General features: G+C 40.5%; 1 protein-coding gene across 3 annotated transcripts in view; it reads left to right on the top strand.

Moving 5' to 3' along the window:
- myo6b (myosin VIb) overlaps nucleotides 1–21,456 on the top strand; it is a 109,245-nt gene that overhangs the window by 53,168 nt on the left and 34,621 nt on the right. For all 3 annotated transcript variants that reach the window (XM_062041573.1, XM_062041572.1, XM_062041574.1), the window contains exons 16-25: nucleotides 701–828; nucleotides 4,589–4,684; nucleotides 5,001–5,171; nucleotides 9,210–9,248; nucleotides 9,333–9,426; nucleotides 16,156–16,286; nucleotides 16,413–16,490; nucleotides 16,579–16,708; nucleotides 17,076–17,166; nucleotides 20,209–20,359. In XM_062041573.1, coding sequence (XP_061897557.1) covers nucleotides 701–828; nucleotides 4,589–4,684; nucleotides 5,001–5,171; nucleotides 9,210–9,248; nucleotides 9,333–9,426; nucleotides 16,156–16,286; nucleotides 16,413–16,490; nucleotides 16,579–16,708; nucleotides 17,076–17,166; nucleotides 20,209–20,359 — 1,109 coding nt within the window. The remainder of the gene's footprint in view (nucleotides 1–700; nucleotides 829–4,588; nucleotides 4,685–5,000; nucleotides 5,172–9,209; nucleotides 9,249–9,332; nucleotides 9,427–16,155; nucleotides 16,287–16,412; nucleotides 16,491–16,578; nucleotides 16,709–17,075; nucleotides 17,167–20,208; nucleotides 20,360–21,456) is intronic.

Here is a 21,456-nt window from a genome sequence, read left to right as displayed (position 1 = left end):
ATTACAAATGTACTAAGGATGCTGAAAGTATAACATCACTTTGCCTGCGTGGGATTCATCTGGTCCATTTCTGTTGCTCAGTGCTGTCTGTCACAGTGGTAAGAGTGCTCCTGTCACTGTTGCAAAAAATATAGATTTCTCCTTACCCAAGAAGTGTGTTTCTGATGGGAGGCAGCATAATGAATCTGTGTGGGTTGTGTGGATTCTTTAGAGGCACAAGAAGCCAGCGAGGAATGATACAATCTAGTTTATGTTGTCCCAGTTGCCAAATAAATCCCAGTATTAATACGATGAAGTAGTCAGTGTATCAAGGTGAGGCGTTTCGATTTGTATTTCAAAGGGTGTGATTATTCAGGTGCGAGGTTAACTGACAGCCATGAATAACATTTATGACTTGCAAATGACCATTAGGGCCACGCATTAATTCACTCATCAGTCTTTGGGATTCATGCACAGGTGCTTGTTGATGCAAATTTTTCCGGGAGGTCCTTGGCTATTAGATTATATTCCAAACACAGCGTGGCATATGAATAATTCAGCTATGATACTAAATGAGCATCCTGATGAACACGTTTAGTGCATTGAATATTCGCATAGTCACAAACGTTACTTTGAGAACATGAATGCCACCCGGATTCAGACAATATTCAGAAATACTTGGTTTCATTTGTTGATAAAAAATTTTGATGTGTTTTTGCAGACCTAGTTGAAGGAAAGCTGATGGGCATCCTGGACATTTTGGACGAAGAGAACCGTCTTCCCCAGCCCAGTGACCAACACTTTGCACTGGCTGTTCACAGCAAGCATAAAGACCACTTCAGACTGACGGTTCGGCACGTCTCTCGCTCTCTTGCTGCTATTATTCTCGCCCTTTGTGTGGGCAGAGAGATCGAACTCCGCATTGGTTTTGTCGTGTAACAGCAGAATGTGAATGACTCACAGTCTCATTCTCCCCTCCTTTTGCCTTTGTTGCTCTTGTTTGCCTCAGCCATCACTTGCTGCAAGCATGAAATTCTTATTAGATTGCGTCCTTGACACCGATTCAAGTTTGAGATTTTGCTCGTTCATCTGGCACTCACTGAAATACTCAAGCATTCCAAATCAAAAATCTTAAAAATAACATTTTAGTCCAACTGATTTTATTTTTACGGCAGTTGATTTTGGGAGGCCGCGGTACCATACTTGCCAACTTTGAGACCTTTGAATTCGGGAGATGGGGGGGGGGGGGTGTTGAGGTGTGGGGGGGCGGGGGGGCGGGATTTGGTGGTAGCGGGGGTGTATATTGTAGCCCGGAAGAGTTAGGGCTGCAAGGGATTCTGGGTATTTGTTCTGTTGTGTTTATGTTGTGTTACGGTGCGGATGTTCTCCCGAAATGTGTTAGTCATTCTTGTTTGGTGTGGGTTTACAGTGTGGCGCATATTTGTAACAGTGTTAAAGTTGTTTTCACGGCCACCCTCAGTGTGACCTGTATGACTGTTGATCAAGTATGTCTTGCAGTCACTTATGTGTGTCTGTAGAAGCCGCATACAACATGTGACTGGGCCGGCACGCTGTTTGTATGGAGAAAAAGCGGACGCGACGACAGGTTGTAGAGGATGCTAAAGACAGTGCCATCACGGCACGCCCTCAATATTGTTTTCCGGGTGAAAATCTGGAGAATGGTTGACCCGGGAGATTTTCGGGAGGGGCACTGAAATTCGGGAGTCTCCCGGAAAAATCGGGAGGGTTGGCAAGTATGCGCAGATTATTCACAGAATATAAAATACCTTTATGGGTCACTGTACCGCGGCATAAGTGGCTCTCAACTGATGTGAATACAATAACAAACAATTTTTCCCTTAGAAAGTAGAAAACAGGGCGTATATCAGGGGTTTCAAGTGGGCAATTAATTTTGGGAGGCCGCGGTACAGTGACCTAGAAAATACCTTTTATGGGTCACTGTACTGCGGCCTCCCAAAATTAATTGCCACTTATGTTCACAAATAGACTACTGGTGAGCCATTTGAACATCATTCTGCAAACCAAAACAGCAGCACCAACTGTAGCTGTAATTATCTTTACATTAGCGTTCCTGTCTTGTTGTCGTCATCTGCCTCTGTTTGTTTTCCTGCTAGTTCTAACAGTTATTGTTTGTATACTGTATATTGTAATTTATTGTGTATTGCTTAAAGGTGTCATGCTCTGATTTTTTTTCTACATTCAAGACACTTTCTTGGGGTCTACTAAACATGTAATGGTGGTGCTTTGCTCAAAATTTTGCATAGATTATGTTTTACAGACCATCTTCAAGCTGCCTCTGACTGTCTCTTAAGGACGTGCCATTTTGTGGGTGGTCTTATTTACGTACCGAAGCTCTCCTCCAGGCCAAGCCCCCGTGAGAAGCCTGTCTCCTATGTTGTGATTTTTAACGCTTCCATATCGAGTTTACCAACAGATTAAAGTTTGAACTAAACACTACTTTTTATTATAAATGGCAACAGCAGAGGATTTTAGCATGCATATGCATGTATGAGCCGGTCTGCACCACAACAAGAGGATTGAGATAAATAGGGAACTAGAACTGAATAAAATAGCGGAATCGCGCAAAGCTTATCAGGTAAACCGCTACCATATATGGATGTGTCGGCTGACGTAACTAAGGTAATATACATCACTATAGTCTCAAATTCCAAACGACTCGTTTGAAGCATGTTTTGAAGAAGTCAAGATTGTTAATAAATATCGCTGCCTTGCCTCCATGGTAGGATTCCAAATATTATGGGGATCCCAAATACACAAAAAAAGCTAGCAACAGGTGAGAAAAGTTGGTTTTGCATAATTGGACCATCGTGAGCATCATTATTATATATTCTTATATAAATTCCCTCATTTCTTAATATGAAGCCTTTAATTATCATGGTAGTGGCTGAAAGATACAGAGGGCTTCTCCTGTCCCATATGTTGGCATATACTGTAGGGTTCCTTTTTGAACACTTAAATTAACAAACCGAGTCACTGCCTGGTAAATGGGCTTCACTTGTAAAGTTCTTTTTCTTCCATTAGCATACATAAAGAGCTTCTAATGTCACCTCATTCACCCATTGAATAGTAATGTTAGCATATGTTGCCATGGCCAGCACATCTCATCCATACAAAATGATGACACTGCATCAGCTGGACAGCAGGAGCTTGGGATCAAACAAGGTTGCAAAACAAACCTGCAGTATTGAACAAAAGTGAAGAGACACCTCATATTTCAGCAATCATTCTCCTCCAAGGGTCAATACTATGGAAATGAACGAGTAGTCTGTGTAGAGTTTGGAAAGCAGGACTGTATATGTTTTTTTGTTCTATGAAAATAAGTCAACACACAGTCTAAATATCTCCACGAGTGAGTACAGTAATTTGGGTGTTGCGTTCCAGGCTCCCCGTAACAGATAGATTTTCGTGAAGTAGGACGCTACTTATTTTATGATTTATGTTTGTATCATATGCATTTAATCTCTTTAAAGGCCCTCCACACTGGTTTTATACATACTTTTAAACACTTCCATGGCTATTAAAATGCTGCATACACTCTAAAACCTATGACATTTTAACATTAAAATTCAATGGGTACTCAAATCCCCATGTGCTCAATGGTACTTTAGAATCCACAATGCCCTGAGACTGCAGTACTTATCTTGGGCATGGAATTTACCTGAGCTGCCCAGGTTGTTAATAGAATCCTCTTTCAAGCCTCCACATCACCACATCACAGGTGGATGTTAGACAACTGTGCACTCCTCAACTTTTCGCTTGAGGATAGCCCAGGCTTTTTAGTTCGGTTCCTGTCCCAATGGAGGGCATAATATTCTGCTTCAGAAATTCATAGTTCATTCTGGAATTCATGTTTCCCTTCGTAAACTGTTGTGCTAGCCCTGAACATGATGCTACCACCACCATACTTGACTGCAAGCAAGACACAATATCTCGCCACGCACTGGTGCTGCCTGGTATTCACACAATAATTCATGTGTGTTGGGTAAATTTCAGTGGATACTACATCACCACTGTTATACAAGCTGTACACTGACTACTCTAAAGTATCGTCCCTTGAGAAGATTAAAAAATGGCTGCTGGAATGTAAAGGGTGTATTCAATTTTGTGAGGTAATTTAGGCCAAATAGTATGAATGGACCTATACTGTATGTACATGCCCTGGCTTGATTTCAACACAGCGGTTACCACAGTGACTATGTTTACATGTCAAGTACCATTCATGCTGTTTCTCGCTGTTAAAGGGATTTCAAAGGCTAATTATATACCGTGCATACATGCTAATGCACTTCAAGTGTCTCTTGTAAATGCATGTGACGGGTGATAAGGTCCATGCAAGTAGCCATGTCTAATGGTTGAAAATTGCCTTATTTTTGAGATCATGCAGTGTATGTAAAACATTAAATTCCAGTCTACTGCATTGATTCAAACCAGCCTTTCAATCAATAGCAACGCAGCGTGGATAAACAATGCTATTCTGTGGATAAACAATGCTATTCTGTGAATAATCTGAGTGAAATGTTATATCTGTGTTTCAGCGCTCTCATTGTCCACTGTCTGTGCCTCTCAGGTTCCCAGGAAGTCCAAACTGACTATTCATCGGAATCTCCGGGATGATGAAGGCTTTATTATCAGGCACTTTGCCGGAGCAGTGTGCTATGAAACGGTAATTTTCTGCACAGAGACTGATATACGGGACAGTGTTGTCGTCATAAATATGCAAGGGCTGCGTTACATAGTTATGAGAAAATGAAGAGCGAGCGACGCAGCTCTGAGTCGTGAAATATTACAGCAGATGCTAAATGGGTGTCAGATCTGGATGTGGCTATGCATTTAATTTCAAAGCCTCGACCTCCTTAAAAACACATCTGTCACCCTGGCACAAAAGGCTATTATAAGAGAAGTTCATGCGAAAATAGTTTTTTGTTTGACAATCGTGCATGAAGTCAAACACACACACACACGTGCATTTGTGTCTACAGACTCGGTTTGTGGAGAAGAACAATGATGCCCTCCACATGTCCTTGGAGTGCTTAGTGTGCGAATCCAAGGACAGCTTTGTACGGGAGCTCTTTGAGAACTCCACGGGCAACAAGGACTCCAAACAGAAAGCGGGAAAACTTGGCTTCATCAGTGTTGGGAACAAATTCAAGGTCAGAGTGGCATTGAAGTTATTCTGGCAAACGACATGTTTCTCATTTTTACATATTTTTTTCTTAAATGAACAGGTAGAAAATAAATGATAATGATGATGCAATTACAGAGGTGCCTTCAAATCAGAACACCCATAATGGACTATAATCAAATAATCATAATCAAAATGTCTTTGAAAAAACTTGGGAGTTCAAACCATCACAATTTCCAACATCACGTAAGGTCTCAGTGAAGCAGAGTATTTTTCTGTTTTCATGGCTTTTTTAAGCATATTCTTCAACGTTTCCAAGCATAAACTAAACATATTAATACTACAGTAGTATTGGCCAGGAGATGAGACCAAACCAATCAGAACACGCTGTTCAGTATTGTAGCCATTGACTGGCATTACTATATTGGAGTGTAAAGGTGACTGTCCATCCATCCATCCATCTTCTTTCACTTATCTGAAGTCGGGTCGCGGGAGCAGCAGTCTAAGCAGAGAAGCCCAGACTTCCTTCTCCCCAGCTACTTCGTCCAGCTCTTCCCGGGGGGCCCCGAGGCGTTCCCAGGCCAGCTGGGAGACATAATCTTCCCAAAGTGTCTTGGTCTTCCCCGTGGTCTCCTACTGGTCAGACACGCCCTAAAGACCTCCCCAGGGAGGCGTTTGGTGGGGCATTCAGACCAGATGCCCGAACCACCTCATCTGGCTCCTCTCAATGTAGAGGAGCAGCGACTTTACTCTGAGCTCCTCTCGAATGACATAACTTCTCAACCTTTCTCTAAGGAAGAGCCCCGCCACCCGACGGAGGAAACTTATATTGGCCGCTTGTACCCGTGACTTTGTTCTTTCGGTCATAACCCAAAGCTCATGACCATAGGTGAGGATAGGGACGAAGATCGATCAGTAAATTGAAAACTTTGCTTTCCGGCTTAGCTCCTTCTTCACCACGACGGCCCGATACAGGGTCCGCATTACTGAAGACGCTGCACTGATCCGCCTGTCGTTCTCACGATCCACTCTTCCCTCACTAGTGAACAAGACCCTGAGGTACCACTTGGGGCAGGATCTCCTCCCCAACTATGGAGATGGCACTCCACTCTTTTCCTGGGTGGAAAACTATGGACTCAACTTGGAAGTGCTAAATTTCATCCCAGTCGCTTCACACTCAGCTGTGAACCGATCCAGTGAGAGCTAAATTTCCTGGTCAGATAAAGCCAGCAGGACCACATCATACGCAAAAAGAAGAGACCTAATCCTGCAGCCATCAAACCGGATCCCCTTAACGCTCTGACTACGCCTAGAAATTCTGTCCATAAAAGTTGTAAACAAAATTGGTGACAAACGGCAGCCCTGGCGGAGTCCAACACCCACTGTAAAAAAATCTGACTTACTGCCGGCAATGCAGACCAAGCTCTGACATTGATCATACAGGGAGTGGACCGCCACAATCAGGCGGTGCCATACCTCATACTGTCTGAGAAATCTCCACAGGAGAGACAGAGGGACATGGTCGAATGCCTTCTCCAACTCCACAAAACACATGTAGACTTGTTGGACAAACTCCCATGCACCCTCGAGGATCCTGCAAAGAGTAAAGAGTTGGTCCACAGTTCCACAACCAGGACGAAAACCAAACTGCTCATCCTGAATCTGAGGTTTGACTATTCAGCGTGTCCTCTTCTCCAGTACACCTGAATATACCTTACCGGGAAGGCTGAGGAGTATGATCCCACGATAGTTGGAACACATCCTCCGGTTCCTTTATTTAAATAGGGGAACCACTACCCCAGTTTGCCAATCCAGAGTCCCCGCCCCCCAACCCCAATGTCCGGTTAATTTTTCAGTGTCTTGTCAACCACGACAGCCCCACAGCATCCAGACCCTTAAGGAACTCTGGGCGGCTCTCATCCACTCCCGGGGAACTGCCATCGAGTAAATTCTTAACCACCTCGGCAACCTCAGACCCAGAAATAGGAGAGCCCACCGCGCAGTCCCCAGGCATTGCTTCCTCATGGGAAGAGGTGTAGGTGGGATTGAGGAGATCTTCGAAGTATTCCTTCCACCGATCCACAACATCCCCAGTCAACGTCAGCAGCACACCATCCCCACTATACACGGTGTTGACAGTGCATTGCTTCCCCCTCCTGAGGCGGCGGAAGGTCATCCAGAATCATTTCCAAGCTGTCCGAAAGTCGTTCTCCATGGCTTCTCCGAACTCCTCCCATGTCCAGCTGCCTCCACAATAGAAGCATTGAAACATGGTCCACCCATACTCAATATCCAGTGCCTCCCTTGTAACATGTTTGAAGTTCACCTGGAGGCGGGAATTGAAAATCCAATGATACAACCACAAAGTTCATCATCGAACTATGGCCTAGGGTGTCCTGGTGCCAAGTGCACATATGGACACCCTTATGTTTGAACATGGTGTTTGTTATGGACAATCTGTGACGAGCACAAAAGTCCAATAACAAAACACCACTCTGGTTCAGATCAGAGCGTCCGTTTCTCCCAATCACGCCTCTCCAGGTCTCACTGTCATTGCCAACGTGAGTGTTAAAGTCCCCCAGTAGAATAAGGGAATCACGAGAGGATATACTTTCCAGTACTCCCTCTAGGGAGTACTGGAAAGGCGGAGGGAAGATACCCTTTCGTCGACTGGGTTAAACTCCAACGTGCAGACTCTGAGCCACGAGGTAACACGTATTGCCACCCCCGCCCATCGCCTCGCACTACTGGCAACACCAGAGTGGAAGAGAGTCTAGCCCCTCTCGAGAGGACTGGTTCCAGAGCCCTTGCTGTGCCTCGAAGTGAGACCAACTAGATCCAGCCAGAACTTCTGTACCTCGCGCACCAGCTCAGGCTCCTTCCCCACCCAGCGAAGTGACGTTCCACGTCCCAAGAGCTAGCTTCTGTAGCCAAGGATCGGACCGCCAAGGGTGAAGGGTCATTAAGGGATCTCATAATGTTGGAAAATGTATTTAGAAGGTCATAAACAAGTTGTATTTATGTTTTAGCTGTGAAAAACTTCAATTAATAAGTAATGATTTCTACTTCACAGAAATTCATTTAACGCAGTCATATCCGGAACCAATTACCAGCAATAAAGAAATTCTTACAATTCGACTCCCTCTGCAAATAGCATTGGCAAGCCCGTGCTGTAAACACCCCAGCGAGACCAGTGCAGCGAAAGATGCCCTAAAAATATAAGAATAAATAACCTCAGCGTCTTGCTGTTAGGTTGTTGCAGAATTTAAAAACTCAATGTTAAGTGATCGTACAGACCTAACACATACTGTACATTTACCTATATTTTTGCAGTACGTATAAAACACTATGCAATGACAGTATCATTTAGCTGGCGTTGATCTGTCTGTCAAATGGTGAGTAGTGTATTTTTATTTTATTTTTTGTTGGGGTTTTTTGCATGTCTGTGCCATGTCTGCACTGCATAATTTTGTATGAGAACAACTGATACAATGTCACAATTTGTTGAAGTTTGGAGGGCTTTGTTCCACTGGATTTTATAGTGGGTGTTCTACGAAATCTATTCTATGCACCCTTTCTCAGAAAAGTATTGTTTTGATTACCATCCATCCCAGCCTCGTTTGTTTGTGGGAGCATAAAGCTGTCTAAAGTGAGCTTCAGTTGTTAACAAGCAGAGATAGGGAAAGTAAAAACACTGCAGGAAATAAGAACACATTCACAAAAGTGTGTTTATTGAACCACAAGTATACCGCTCTTACATCTGGCTTATTTGTTTCAAGAAACGAAAAGTATGTCTGCTTGCGTTCACCCATCAGGTAGAAACTAGGCACAGTGTTTTTCAACAGACTTTTATCACTAAGACTGCTGCTGGGCTTTCATCACTAATACACCAGACACGGGCTCTCGCACAAAGATAATGCAGTTCAATAAGGTGCTGGCGGCCAGAGTGTGTTGCTCGAATGACAAGGATGTGTGGCGGCGCCCTGAAGCCCGTGTGGCTGGCTGACTTCATCTTAAACTCCTCAAACAAATCTTAGAAGTTCTTATACCTCGGTTCTGTTCACAGACTCAGCTCAACCTCCTGCTGGAGAAGCTTCGCAGTACCGTAAGTAACAATATTAGAACATGGTCGAATAGTAACAAAAAACTATGAGGACATGATTTTACTGTTCACCCTCTTTGTTTGCAGGGCTCAAGTTTTATCCGCTGTGTCAAACCCAACCTCAAAATGGGTAGCCACCAGTTTGAAGGTGCCCTCATTCTCTCTCAGCTGCAGTGCTCAGGTAACGTTGAAGCTTGACATGTTTAACATGAACTTTGGTCTTATACTGTATGTTGAAAGAGTCATCAAGAGAGCAACAGCCCAAATTTATGCTACAAACTCATTTATAACCACAAAGGGTGCAGACAAATTGGTTAATCTAAACATAAATTAATAATAAAAAACAACATTGGTTTGACATAAGGCAAAACAAAGCAGCAGCCAAATTGTGAAAATGTGATAAAAGGGGAACTGCCCTTTTTTGGGGAAGTTTGGGGTCTTTTTTTTTCGCTTTTTAACATCTAAAAATAGTCTTGTTCTAGGTGGCTGGCAATGCAGCTAATGGGGGCAATCAATTTTACCTCTTATTCACTTTAAAAATGCATTCAAAAACCGTCAAAAATACTTCATTTACATTCCATTACCTGTATAATAACCAAGCTGCAGCAACATCATTATTATAAGCCAACTTTTTTTTAGTGTAGTAACACATCGGCATGTTTCGGTATTAGCCGTAAAAGCTAGCTACGGAAAGAGATAAGCTAGCAACTGCGTCAACACGAAATGCGTTAAGAGTTTATAACGCACAACACAACGGGATAAGACACCAATCTGTACTGACTGAAAAACATGAACAATCATACTACAGTATCTGTAAATTATTAGCCAACATTACATGTTTTGTTTGTACATAGATAGCCAGACAGCGTATGCACTGTAGTTGTATGGTGACGTGCTGCGTGTATCATGAATAATATTAATGTGTGACTCACTCGATGGACAGTTGTGCGTTTAGTCCAGCTGGCCCGGAACGTTTTTTCCGGTTTATATGAGTAAGCACTCCATTTATGGTGAAATAGCATAGCTCCAAGTTCCACCTTTTGCAGCTTCGAGTCACACCGACCTCACTCTCCCGGCTTCCGTCTGCTACATTGTCTCACCCTTCCTTCGTGCTGGCTTCAGAAGCAGTAATTCATCCTCCGAATATTCAGCTTCAAAAAGATAAGGTTAGTCATTTGTCCCAAAATAGTCGTCTTAGTTGTTTGTTAAAAGGCTGCCATGATTACAACACACACACACGCTTTTGTATCCAGAAGTAGGAACACATTTGTTGTCAGAAGTGTACTGCTATGGAAACAGAAATCAATGCGCTAAAGAAATCAGTCGCGGCAATGATTGAAATGATCAAAATACGGTACACAATGATCAAAATACGGTACATAATACTTGTTGTTATGAACGTGTCTGTTACTATGGACTTCATGGAGGGTTTTGAAGTTGTTTATAAAGGACTTTGAAGGCTACAACTGTGACTCTCATTAGCCGAATCTTCCAAGCGATTTTTTTATGATCTTTAAAATACTAAAAAAAAATAAAAAAAAAAAGACATGTGTTCTTGTCTATCATAATATTTGTGAACGATAGGCAACATTCCAAAAACTAAGCCGAAAAGACTGATGACTATATGCACAGACTAATTGCACAACAAAAGACACAGGTGGTACATCAAGGAAGGCAGTGAAGATGATTGGTTGACAAATGGGGAGGGGTGCCAATGAGATCAGGGTCCTCGTGTACATAGCTTGTGTACGTCCAAAAACCTGCACACACCCTTTTTCACGGCGAAGGTGAGATGTATCAAAACTCAAGTTGACGTGGCTCATGGTAACTTCATAGCTGGCGTACGCACATTTCGACAGGCTGTGGTTACTTTAGCTACCCACATAAGTGATGCTGGGTAACAGTTCACAGAAAAAGGTTCCAACTTCATGTGACTCCAGCGGGCAGCAGCAGAAGTTTGTGGCGAAACACAAGGCTGCACAGGGACATATGAAGGGTCTGTCACGTAGTGTATGGCTGCAACAGTCCTTGTCTGTATATTGTAATAACATTTATGTTGAGTAATCAAACAAGAGTCAACGTCTTTTGTATCCGAATTATAGCGCTGGCATGTTTAAATTAAAAATTATTTTCACAAAACTATTATCTCGCTGGGACCAGCAGGCATACTGTATGAACACATTTTGTTTTACGTTACACAAATTATGTTTCTGCGGGCAGCACGGTGAAAGAGGGGTTAGTGCGTCTGCCTCACATTACAAAGGTCCTGGGTTCGATCCTGCGCTCGGGATATTTCTGTGTGGAGTTGCATGTTCTCCCCGTGACTGCGTGGTTTCTCTCCGGGTACTCCGGCTTCCTCCCACCTCCAAAGACATGCACCTGGGGATAGGTTGATTGGCAACACTATATTGGCCCTAGTGTGTGAATGTGAGTGTGAATGTTGTCTGTCTATCTGTGTTGGCCCTGCGATGAGGTGGCGACTTGTGCAGGGTGTACCCCGCCTTCCACCCAAATGCAGCTGTGATAGGCTCCAGCACCCCCCGCGACCCCGAACGGGACAAGCGGTAGATAATGGATGGATGGAAATTATATTTCTATGGGGGGGAATCAGAGTCACCCACGCCTCTAAAGTTATACATATTTTACCGGGGACGGTAGTCAGTGGGGGGTTTAGCGGCAGTCGCTCTGGTGGCGGGGGGATGGAGCGTGAGGGACACATTTGGAGCGATTATCTTTTCAAACGTGATTCTGTTTTGGCAATGTACATCCATCTTTTTCTTCACTTCATTCCTGATGCCCGACCAATTATTAATTTTTTTGTAGCTAACTTTTTTTAACTGTAATCAGTATAAACTCTAAAAACTCTATAAACACATTTAGTTACAAGTAAAAAAAAAAGAAAAATTTACATTGGGGTAATCAGTCACCCACCTCTTCTAAAGTTTTACGTATCATTGTACCCCACCTTCGCCCAAATGCAGCTGAGATAGGCTCCAGCGCCCCCCGCAACACCGAAAGGGACAAGCGGTAGAAAATGGATGGATGGATGGATGGATGGATGGATGGATGTTGCGACTGTCTTTTCAAACAGGGTGCAGCACTAATTTCACAAATTTCCCCGAGTCAATTTTAGCCACGCACATCTATTTTTTTCCTTACTTTCTACCTGACACGACCATTTCTTTTTTTTTTTTTCCTGCCTGTGTTCAGTTCTCAGAGACACAGCAATGACAGGCTGACAATCGCTCTGTCGTTTGCTCGAGACACGAGCAAGAAGCACCTCCTGTTGACTTGTGATAGGTCAGACCATGCCAAGCTAAAGCACATGGCTATTTTTAATATGATTTGCAAATGTAAAAGAAGGCGTGGTCTGGGTGTGCCAAGCCACGCACAAAGGGGTGCCGCTAGGGATTTTGGGCCCCATGAAAAGAATCTTTACAGGGCCCCCTGTATTATAATTTCATCATCATTAGGGGCCTCTCTGGGCCCCCCTCCATCATGGGCCCCTAGAATCCGTCTCCTTTACCCCCCCTTTTCGGCGCCCCTGCACGCACACGTCTGTGTCCAAGCAGATTGTAATATAACAAAGAAATGTGCTTGGATTTGTATGTGCGAATACTCAAATACATCAGAATTCTTACTTGTGTACGCCATTTTCTGGATTTAATCGCACGTCCATATTTAGTAGGAAAGCCACGTAACTGTTGGTGAATGAGGCAAGGTCAATACATATGCCACTGCCAAGATGAGTGAGGAGAGTGACTGGTGTGCTCTGTGACAAATTTTGCTTCATAATCAACCCTGATAGGACTTTTGATAATGATGTCACCAAGTTTTAAGCAAATAACTTATATACATTTAGTAAAACATTATTTTTTAAATGTTAATGACATTCTGACAATAACATTGCATTTGTGTCAAAATATTGGAGTAATTGTCTTAAGTTAATTTAAATTATGCAAGCATGTGATTAATCATGATCACTCACAATTCAAAAGTGTGATTATTGTGATTTATCTATATATCTATCTGTATGTATATATATATGTGTGTATATATATATATATATATATATATATATATATATATATATATATATATATATATATATATATGTATATATATATATATATATATATATATATATATGTATATATATATATATGTATATATATATATATGTATATATATATATATGTGTGTGTGTGTATATATATATATATATATATATGCAAGTATATATATGTATAAATATGTATACATATGTATGTATATATATATATATATATATATATATATATATATATATATATATATATATATATATATATATATATATATATATATATATATATGTATACATATGTATATATATATATATATATATATATATATATATATATATATATATATATATATATATATATATATATATATATATATATATATATATATATATATACATATACACTACCGTTCAAAAGTTTGGGGTCACATTGAAATGTCCTTATTTTTTAAGGAAAAGCACTGTACTTTTCAATGAAGATAACTTTAAACTAGTCTTAACTTTAAAGAAATACACTCTATACATTGCTAATGTGGTAAATGACTATTCTAGGTGCAAATGTCTGGTTTTTGGTGAGAGGCCCATTTGGTGAGAGGCCCATTTCCAGCAACTATCACTCCAGTGGTCTAATGGTACAATGTGTTTGCTCATTGGCTCAGAAGGCTAATTGATGATTAGAAAACCCTTGTGCAATCATGTTCACACATCTGAAAACAGTTTAGCTCGTTACAGAAGCTACAAAACTGACCTTCCTTTGAGCAGATTGAGTTTCTGGAGCATCACATTTGTGGGGTCAATTAAACGCTCAATATGGCCAGAAAAAGAGAACTTTCATCTGAAACTCGACAGTCTATTCTTGTTCTTAGAAATGAAGGCTATTCCACAAAATTGTTTGGGTGACCCCAAACTTTTGAACGGTAGTGTATATCAGTGATGTGCGGTGAGGTTCATGGCTGTTGAGGCACTGACTTCATCAAAATCAGATTTAAAAACATATGAACCCTAAAGAGTATCTTATTCACCATTTGATTGGCAGCAGTTAACGGGCTATGTTTAAAAGCTCATACCAGCATTCTTTACATATACAAACTGTAGAACACAAAAAAGCACATTTAATTAAAAAAACATAATTATGGTCTTACCTTTACTTATAAATGAAGTCCATGCGCTGCTCCTTCTGAATAAAAGCATCGATAACTTGTTTATAGAAGTCTTCCTTATCTTTCTTCAGTTTTAAAAGTCTCTCTGTCTCGATGGAGATCTTCCTTTAATTATTACCTCCTGCTTCGATTGAAAGTCCAGTTTAGAAAACTGTTTTATTTTATATATGTAATCCTCCATGTTAAAAGTCCAGGCGAGAGGAAAAAATAAACAATCGCTGCGGCTGCACTTGACTTGCTAACTGTTGCTGCTTGTTGTCACTTATTCTGCAGCCGAGTAGTCGCAAGAATGATCCCTGGGATCACTAGCGCCCTCTACCACCATGAGGCGGGATTACTGCGAGCCTCACCCAGTGCGTCTTCGCAGCCGTTTTATAATTGCTCAGCACAAGAAATACGTTACACACATACAGTTGTTGACAAAATACACTGTACATTATATACCTCAGCTAACTAAAATATAGAAATGTATAATATAATTCATATAGCAATACGGTCTCACTGCACAGCAGGCCAGCAGTTAGCCGAGTCATTGCGCAATCCATGGTGAGGCTCAACTGGCTGCTGACTCACCGCAAGTCTCTTCTCAGTATTTGAACGGCAAATGTGAAAATTCAGCGATTTTGAATAAAAATAATCTAAAACTGGTGAAGTTAAAAAGAAAATAACTTTATATTATAATCACAGGATACATATAACAATTTTTTTTTTTTTTTTTCTTTTTACATTTTTCTTCTTTCCATGATGGCACGTGAGGCCCCACCTCACCTGCCTCCCCTGACTATACATATATATATATATATATATATATATATATATATATATATATATATATATATATATATATATATATATATATATATATATATATATACACACAGTACAGGCTAAAAGTTTAGACACACCTTCATTCAATGGGTTTTCTTTATTTTCATGACTATTTACATTGTAGATTGTGACTGAAGGCATCAAAACTATGAATGAACACATGTGGAGTTATGTACTTAACAAAAAAGGTGAAATAACTGAAAACATGTTTTATATTCTAGTTTCTTCAAAATAGCCACCCTTTGCTCTGATTACTGCACACCTGTGAAGTGAAAACCATTTCAGGTGACCACCTCTTGAAGCTCATCGAGAGAATGCCAAGAGTGTGTGAAAAAGTAGTAGGTGTGTCCAAACTTTTGGCCTGTACTGTATGTATATATAACTATAAAAACACATTGTTTCCCTGACTGTATAGTATGTATCACTCTTTAAGATAATTTGATTAAATTAATTAACATTTAATCATGATAAATATTTAAGTATGATGAATACAATCTTTAAATAAAACCATTAAGTAAAAACATCAAAATAAACTCATATTATAATCAATACTAATCATGAATAAAGCAAGGGGCTATTACACACAACAAATGAAAAACTAAATAGGAGCAGGGCAACTAAACACTTGAAAGCAAGAGACAGTTGGGAGAACAGGAGGGAATGCAGGAAAGTAATTGGTTAACACTGAAAGGATGCTAATGAGACCAGATGGGGGAAAAATAGACACTTAAAAACGGATACTTTAAAAAATATTCTGAATTATTAATTTTAAAAAACTAACAATATCTCAGTTGCACATTGTCAGCCTTACTGCAGTGCATTTGTGTTAGTTCATCACCTTTTCTTTTAATTTTAGGAATGGTGTCAGTGCTGGACCTGATGCAGGGTGGGTTTCCCTCCCGAGCCCCCTTCCATGAGCTTTACAACATGTATAAAGAGTACATGCCTGATAAGCTCACTCGACTGAACCCAAGACTCTTCTGCAAGGTTACTTGCCATACTATTTGTTCTGCTTCTTTGTTGCCATGCGACCATTGCGTTCAGTCTGATAAAAGGCATAAAATAGTATGCATAGTATTTCAACGTCAACTGTTTTGAACGTCTTCTTTATAGGCGTTGTTTAAAGCGCTGGGGCTGAATGACAATGACTTCAAATTTGGATTGACCAGAGTTTTCTTTCGCCCTGGAAAGGTACAATAATGTTAATGCTGCTCTGTCAATCACTGATATGTCCTGAAAAATAGCCTAATGATAATAATTGTTCATGGCGTGCCGACAGTTTGCCGAGTTTGACCAGATCATGAAGTCGGATCCTGACCACCTGGCAGAACTACTGAAGAAAGTCAACAAGTGGTTGGTGTGCAGCCGCTGGAAGAAGGTCCAGTGGTGTAGCCTGTCTGTCATCAAATGTTCGTCCAATACACCAGACAGCAGCATTCATAATCTGTTACGCAAACACTCTCATAAACACAAGTGTCTGCTGAATGTTGAAAGCACAGTAGCTTCAACCTATTTGAAATTGTACTCGAAAAGCAATCAGTTCCTTGCAGCACAACACTTAGTGGCTAGTTGTGGCTTCCCATGCAGTCTGCTTTTTGTTTTAAAAGCATTAAATTGCATTAGAAAAGAACATTGGCTGTTTGATCAGGCACTTCCTGGACAACAAACCAAACAAGTACTGCATTTCACTGTGGAAAGAATAATGTAAATGTTGAATCCGGTGACTGCATGTATGATGGTGTCGTGTTGTGTTTCTTGTCTTTACGCTGTCCCCAGTGAGGAACAAGATGAGCTACAGGGCTTTGGCGTGCATTAAGATTCAGAAGACTGTGCGCATGTGGTTATGTAAGAGGAAGCACAAGCCGCGGTGAGTCTCCCCGAGTCGTTAAACCCAAAGAACCCATTGGAAATAAATGAATCCTTGCCAGGCTTCATGTGCTATCATCATAACAATTCTACATTTTTACCTGTAATACAAGTGTAAAAATGTGTTAGTTACAGTAAATGTAGGAAAAGCAAAATGTTGTATATTTCCTGTTGTGCAGTTTTAGATATGTCTGTATTAAAAAATAAATAATCACAAATTACATATTGAAAGTGTAAACGGTCAAAAAAAATAGTATTTAAGAATTGTGTCACCTTATACAAGCTCTTAAAATGTGTTTGACATTTTAGTCATATTCCTGAAATTCTGTTTGAATTTCAAAAGATATTGGCTTGCAGACGTTGGACTGTGTTTATATATAAATTTGACAATAGATCCATTTAACGGTTCCATGAGAAGCTTGTAATCCTATCTACACGGTTCCCTCGCCACATACTGTGGTACCATTGAGTTCATTGAGATTTGAGTGCCTATTTAAGTTTTCAATTTAAAAAGTTTTAGAATGTATGAAGTGTCTTAAGAGCATAGGAAGTGAATGTGAAAGTTGTGGGCTTATAAAGACTTTAAATGCATAAAATATTCCTAAAATGAATAGTGTCCCCACGTTGTGGAAATTCACTTACCAAACTGGGAAGTCTGTAACATAACCCCCAAGATAATTGAGGGAACACTTTAATCCTATTAGATCAAGTTTTATTTGATTGGTCTTTTGTATAATCAGATTACATCTGTTTCTTTGGGTCCAGAACAAGTGAACCAAATTGATATTAAGAAGAGGTAAAAATAACAAAATACTCAGTCTGAGCATTGATGATTTTGCACGTAAATGGTAAATATATATGTACTGTATATATAAACTGAATATATGTAAATATATGTGTATGTATGTATAATGTATGTATTAGGCATGTGCATCTCTACCCTGACCGATATGAGTCTCAATACATGGGTTACGATACGATTCACTAACATTACTTTTTTTAAACATTACGATTCGATGCGATTTGATGCACATGTAAGCTTTGCATGGTAAAAAAAGAAGTAAATGTGTCATGTCAGAACAATGTTGTTTATTATTTAAATAGACACATACAAAACAGGTGGTTCCTGTATTATTAGCAAAAAGTACAACTATCAACTTCAAGACATTGCAATCCATGAACTTAAAGAAAATATGTGTAAGTTAAAAAAAAAAAGAAAATTATGATTGGAACTGCAAATGTATTTTCTTTTCTTGATTCCTAGTTTAGTTGTATTTTTCTTTGTTCTACATCGTTAAATGTAGAGTATCAAATTTGATCGAAAGACTGTTAGGTTAATATACTTTATTTACGAACAAACAAATTGACTGGCTCATTGACATGAACGATGGGTTTGTTTTTATTTGAAGCTTGACAGTGATGAAACACTTACATCTCAACCAAGGCAGAAATAGCGGCAGCTTTGCACAGAATAGGTGTATCTCCTCTTTGCTCTGACGAGAATGGAATGGATTTCACATTATGGCAATTAAAAGTACAACAAAATGTGTTTTCAGTACTAGCTTTGTAAGAGCAGACATTCACTAGACAGAGTACCGCTTTCATGTCTCCAAACATCTGAAAAAAAATTCAAGATTTGTCGATAGTCGCTTTTGAGAAAGAAAGTCATTAAGAGGAGTTGGAAAGATTGTAGTTTTAGCACGAAAGTCACTAAGTTCACGACACTGCGCTTAGGTGTGTGTGAAAAATAAAGATGCAAAGACCCGTCCTTACGTTGCTTCTGATTGGTTTACATTGCACGCAATGTAAACCAATCAGAAGCAACGCAATGTACTCTCGTGTTATGTCATCACCGTCATTAGAGCAGTCATATTTTGTATCAGATCTTCAATCAACCGATTCATGACTTTCCAACCGGACATCGACCGATCCATAGTACATATAGATCGAGCCAGAGGCTCGCCAACTGATGTATTCATATCTATAAAGTTAAAATCGGTTATCGGTTTGTACTGAATAATTGTAGACTCAAAGTTAAATTATGAAATGCAACCTTACCCGAGCGAAAACGATGCATGATTTATCCGGGAGAGTCTTCATACCAACTTCCTTGACCCAGCCACTCACAAAGAAATTGAAGACATCCATGCTTTTCTAAGTTTTCATCTGTTTTTTCGTGTAGAATGACATCTGCCATGCCACATAGTTTGACATGTCCGGGAATACGACCGACGGATAATCCTTGGTATCACTTGACAAATCCTATGATAACGTATACAGATCTCTTCCATTGCGTACAGAAGTTAGATTTTTTGCTTGTATCTCCTTTTAGCTGTTAGATCTAGGCCCCTTGCATACTCAGATAGTTCACACACTGTTTGCTGCACATGAGTAGCAATATTGGTTTGGTGGCCCACTACTTTGTTTACGTCCGTTCAAAAGTCACGTCACGGAATACAACCTATTCATGAACAAAATTATTTGTAAAACGAGTGATAGTTTTGCATTGTTTCTTCGCTGTTTTCAAACTGTGTTTTTTTTGGGGGGAGAGGTTGTTGAGGTTTGGGTAAGGGACCCAAAACCTCTTCGGCCCATCATGAAGGATGATTGCTGAAGTTTAAAGTGACCAAAATACTGTAAATATTACATGTTATAAATAATTTGTCTGTTACTGGATTATGTACATATTTACAGCATGTATACAAAACATAGTTGTTTTTTTAGAGTGCTTCATAGGCGGAATAGACCATTACCTTTATTTTTAGCCGCCCCTTACTAGCAGTTTTTTATGATTTAGAAGAAATGAGAAAGACGTGCGTTCTTGTCTCGCATTGGAATTGTGAATGATAGACAAAATCCTCTTTTATAATAAATGTCTGTCTCATTCTGAATTGCACAACCCTTTGAATAGTTTACTTTACTGTATATGTTACACTGTATAACTCGCTATAGAATGTCCTTTGTGTTATATGATTGCACATCCCTCTGTTTTGGATTACGTCACATAAGTATATTCAATTTGTTTTTTTCCCTGTCTATATAGCGTTGATGGTATGGTGAAGGTGACCAACCTGAAGAAGCACATGGAGCGCTTCAACGAAGTGGTCAACGGGCTGAAAGAGGGCAAACAGGAGATGGCCAAGCAGGTCCAAGAGCTGGCAGCAAGCATAGATGCTCTGTTAGCTAAAATAAAGGTGAGCCATCGACTATGTTTATGTCTCCTCCTTTCACGACATACGAGGATTGTTGGCCAGTTGTAAAGACTGACCTTTTAATAGTGACTGTAAAGCTGCTTATGTCATCAGTCATCCAGATGCTCCACTCGTGATTCAGGCTTAGCATTATGAACAAGGTTAAAGTACCCATGATTGTCACACACACACTAGGTGTGGCGAAATTATTCTCTGCATTTGACCCATCACCCTTGATCACCCCTCTGGGAGGTGAGGTGAGCAGTGAGCAGCAGCGGTGGCTGCGCCCGGGAATCATTTTTGGTGATTTAACCCCCAATTCCAACCCTTGATGCTGAGTGTCAAGCAGGGAGGTTATGGGTCCCATTTTTAATAGTCTTTGGTATGACTACCATTCTAGGAGCATACAAGTTTTCAAATGTATGCCTTTCCCCATGTTTGCACTTCTTGCACACACAAGCGGTGCCAAATTCCAATGTTTTTTCTCTGAATCAATATTTCCAATCAGCTCATGAGCAAGAAATCCTCCCGTCAATAGTTTAAATTACTGCGGCTGTTCTGCTAAATGATCAAACCTGATTAGTGAAATCCCAGCTCGCCTCGTGCAATAAGCACACCTTTAATGAACCCGCCAGGTATAGCAAATCACCAACAAATCTGCATTGCCCAAACAAGCTGCTTTTCTTGAATCTGTTGCCATTTGCAGCTATGATTACCAAGCGTCTGTTTCCTCGAGGTGTCCTGACTGACGGTGGCGCAGCGAGGATTTTTGACCCTTTCTTCCCCCCTTTCATCCCAATCAGCCTCTCATCTCCCCCTCTTTATGCCACCGTTAGCCTATTAGCAGGCCCACGTCGACACTTATGGTGCTTTGAGAGCTGGGAGAATTGCTCCTGGCACTGCGTCTCTTGAGTGAATTATTCATGGGATGCCAATGCCTGTCATTCAGGGCCCTCCGTACATTAGGGACAAGACCTTGTCACCTACCGTCTGTGTGTCGCTGTTAGTGACTCCCTCGAATGAATCTGCACAATACAATGACCTCTTCTCCCCACGCTAATTGTCTGATAAGTCCAGCCGTCAATTAGTCATTATGTTGT

This window comes from Entelurus aequoreus, linkage group LG03, assembly GCF_033978785.1.
Source record: "Entelurus aequoreus isolate RoL-2023_Sb linkage group LG03, RoL_Eaeq_v1.1, whole genome shotgun sequence".
Classification (NCBI taxonomy): Eukaryota; Metazoa; Chordata; class Actinopteri; order Syngnathiformes; family Syngnathidae; genus Entelurus; species Entelurus aequoreus.
The sequence above is the reverse complement of the archived record's forward strand: the minus strand, read 5'-3'. Positions and strand labels throughout refer to the sequence as shown.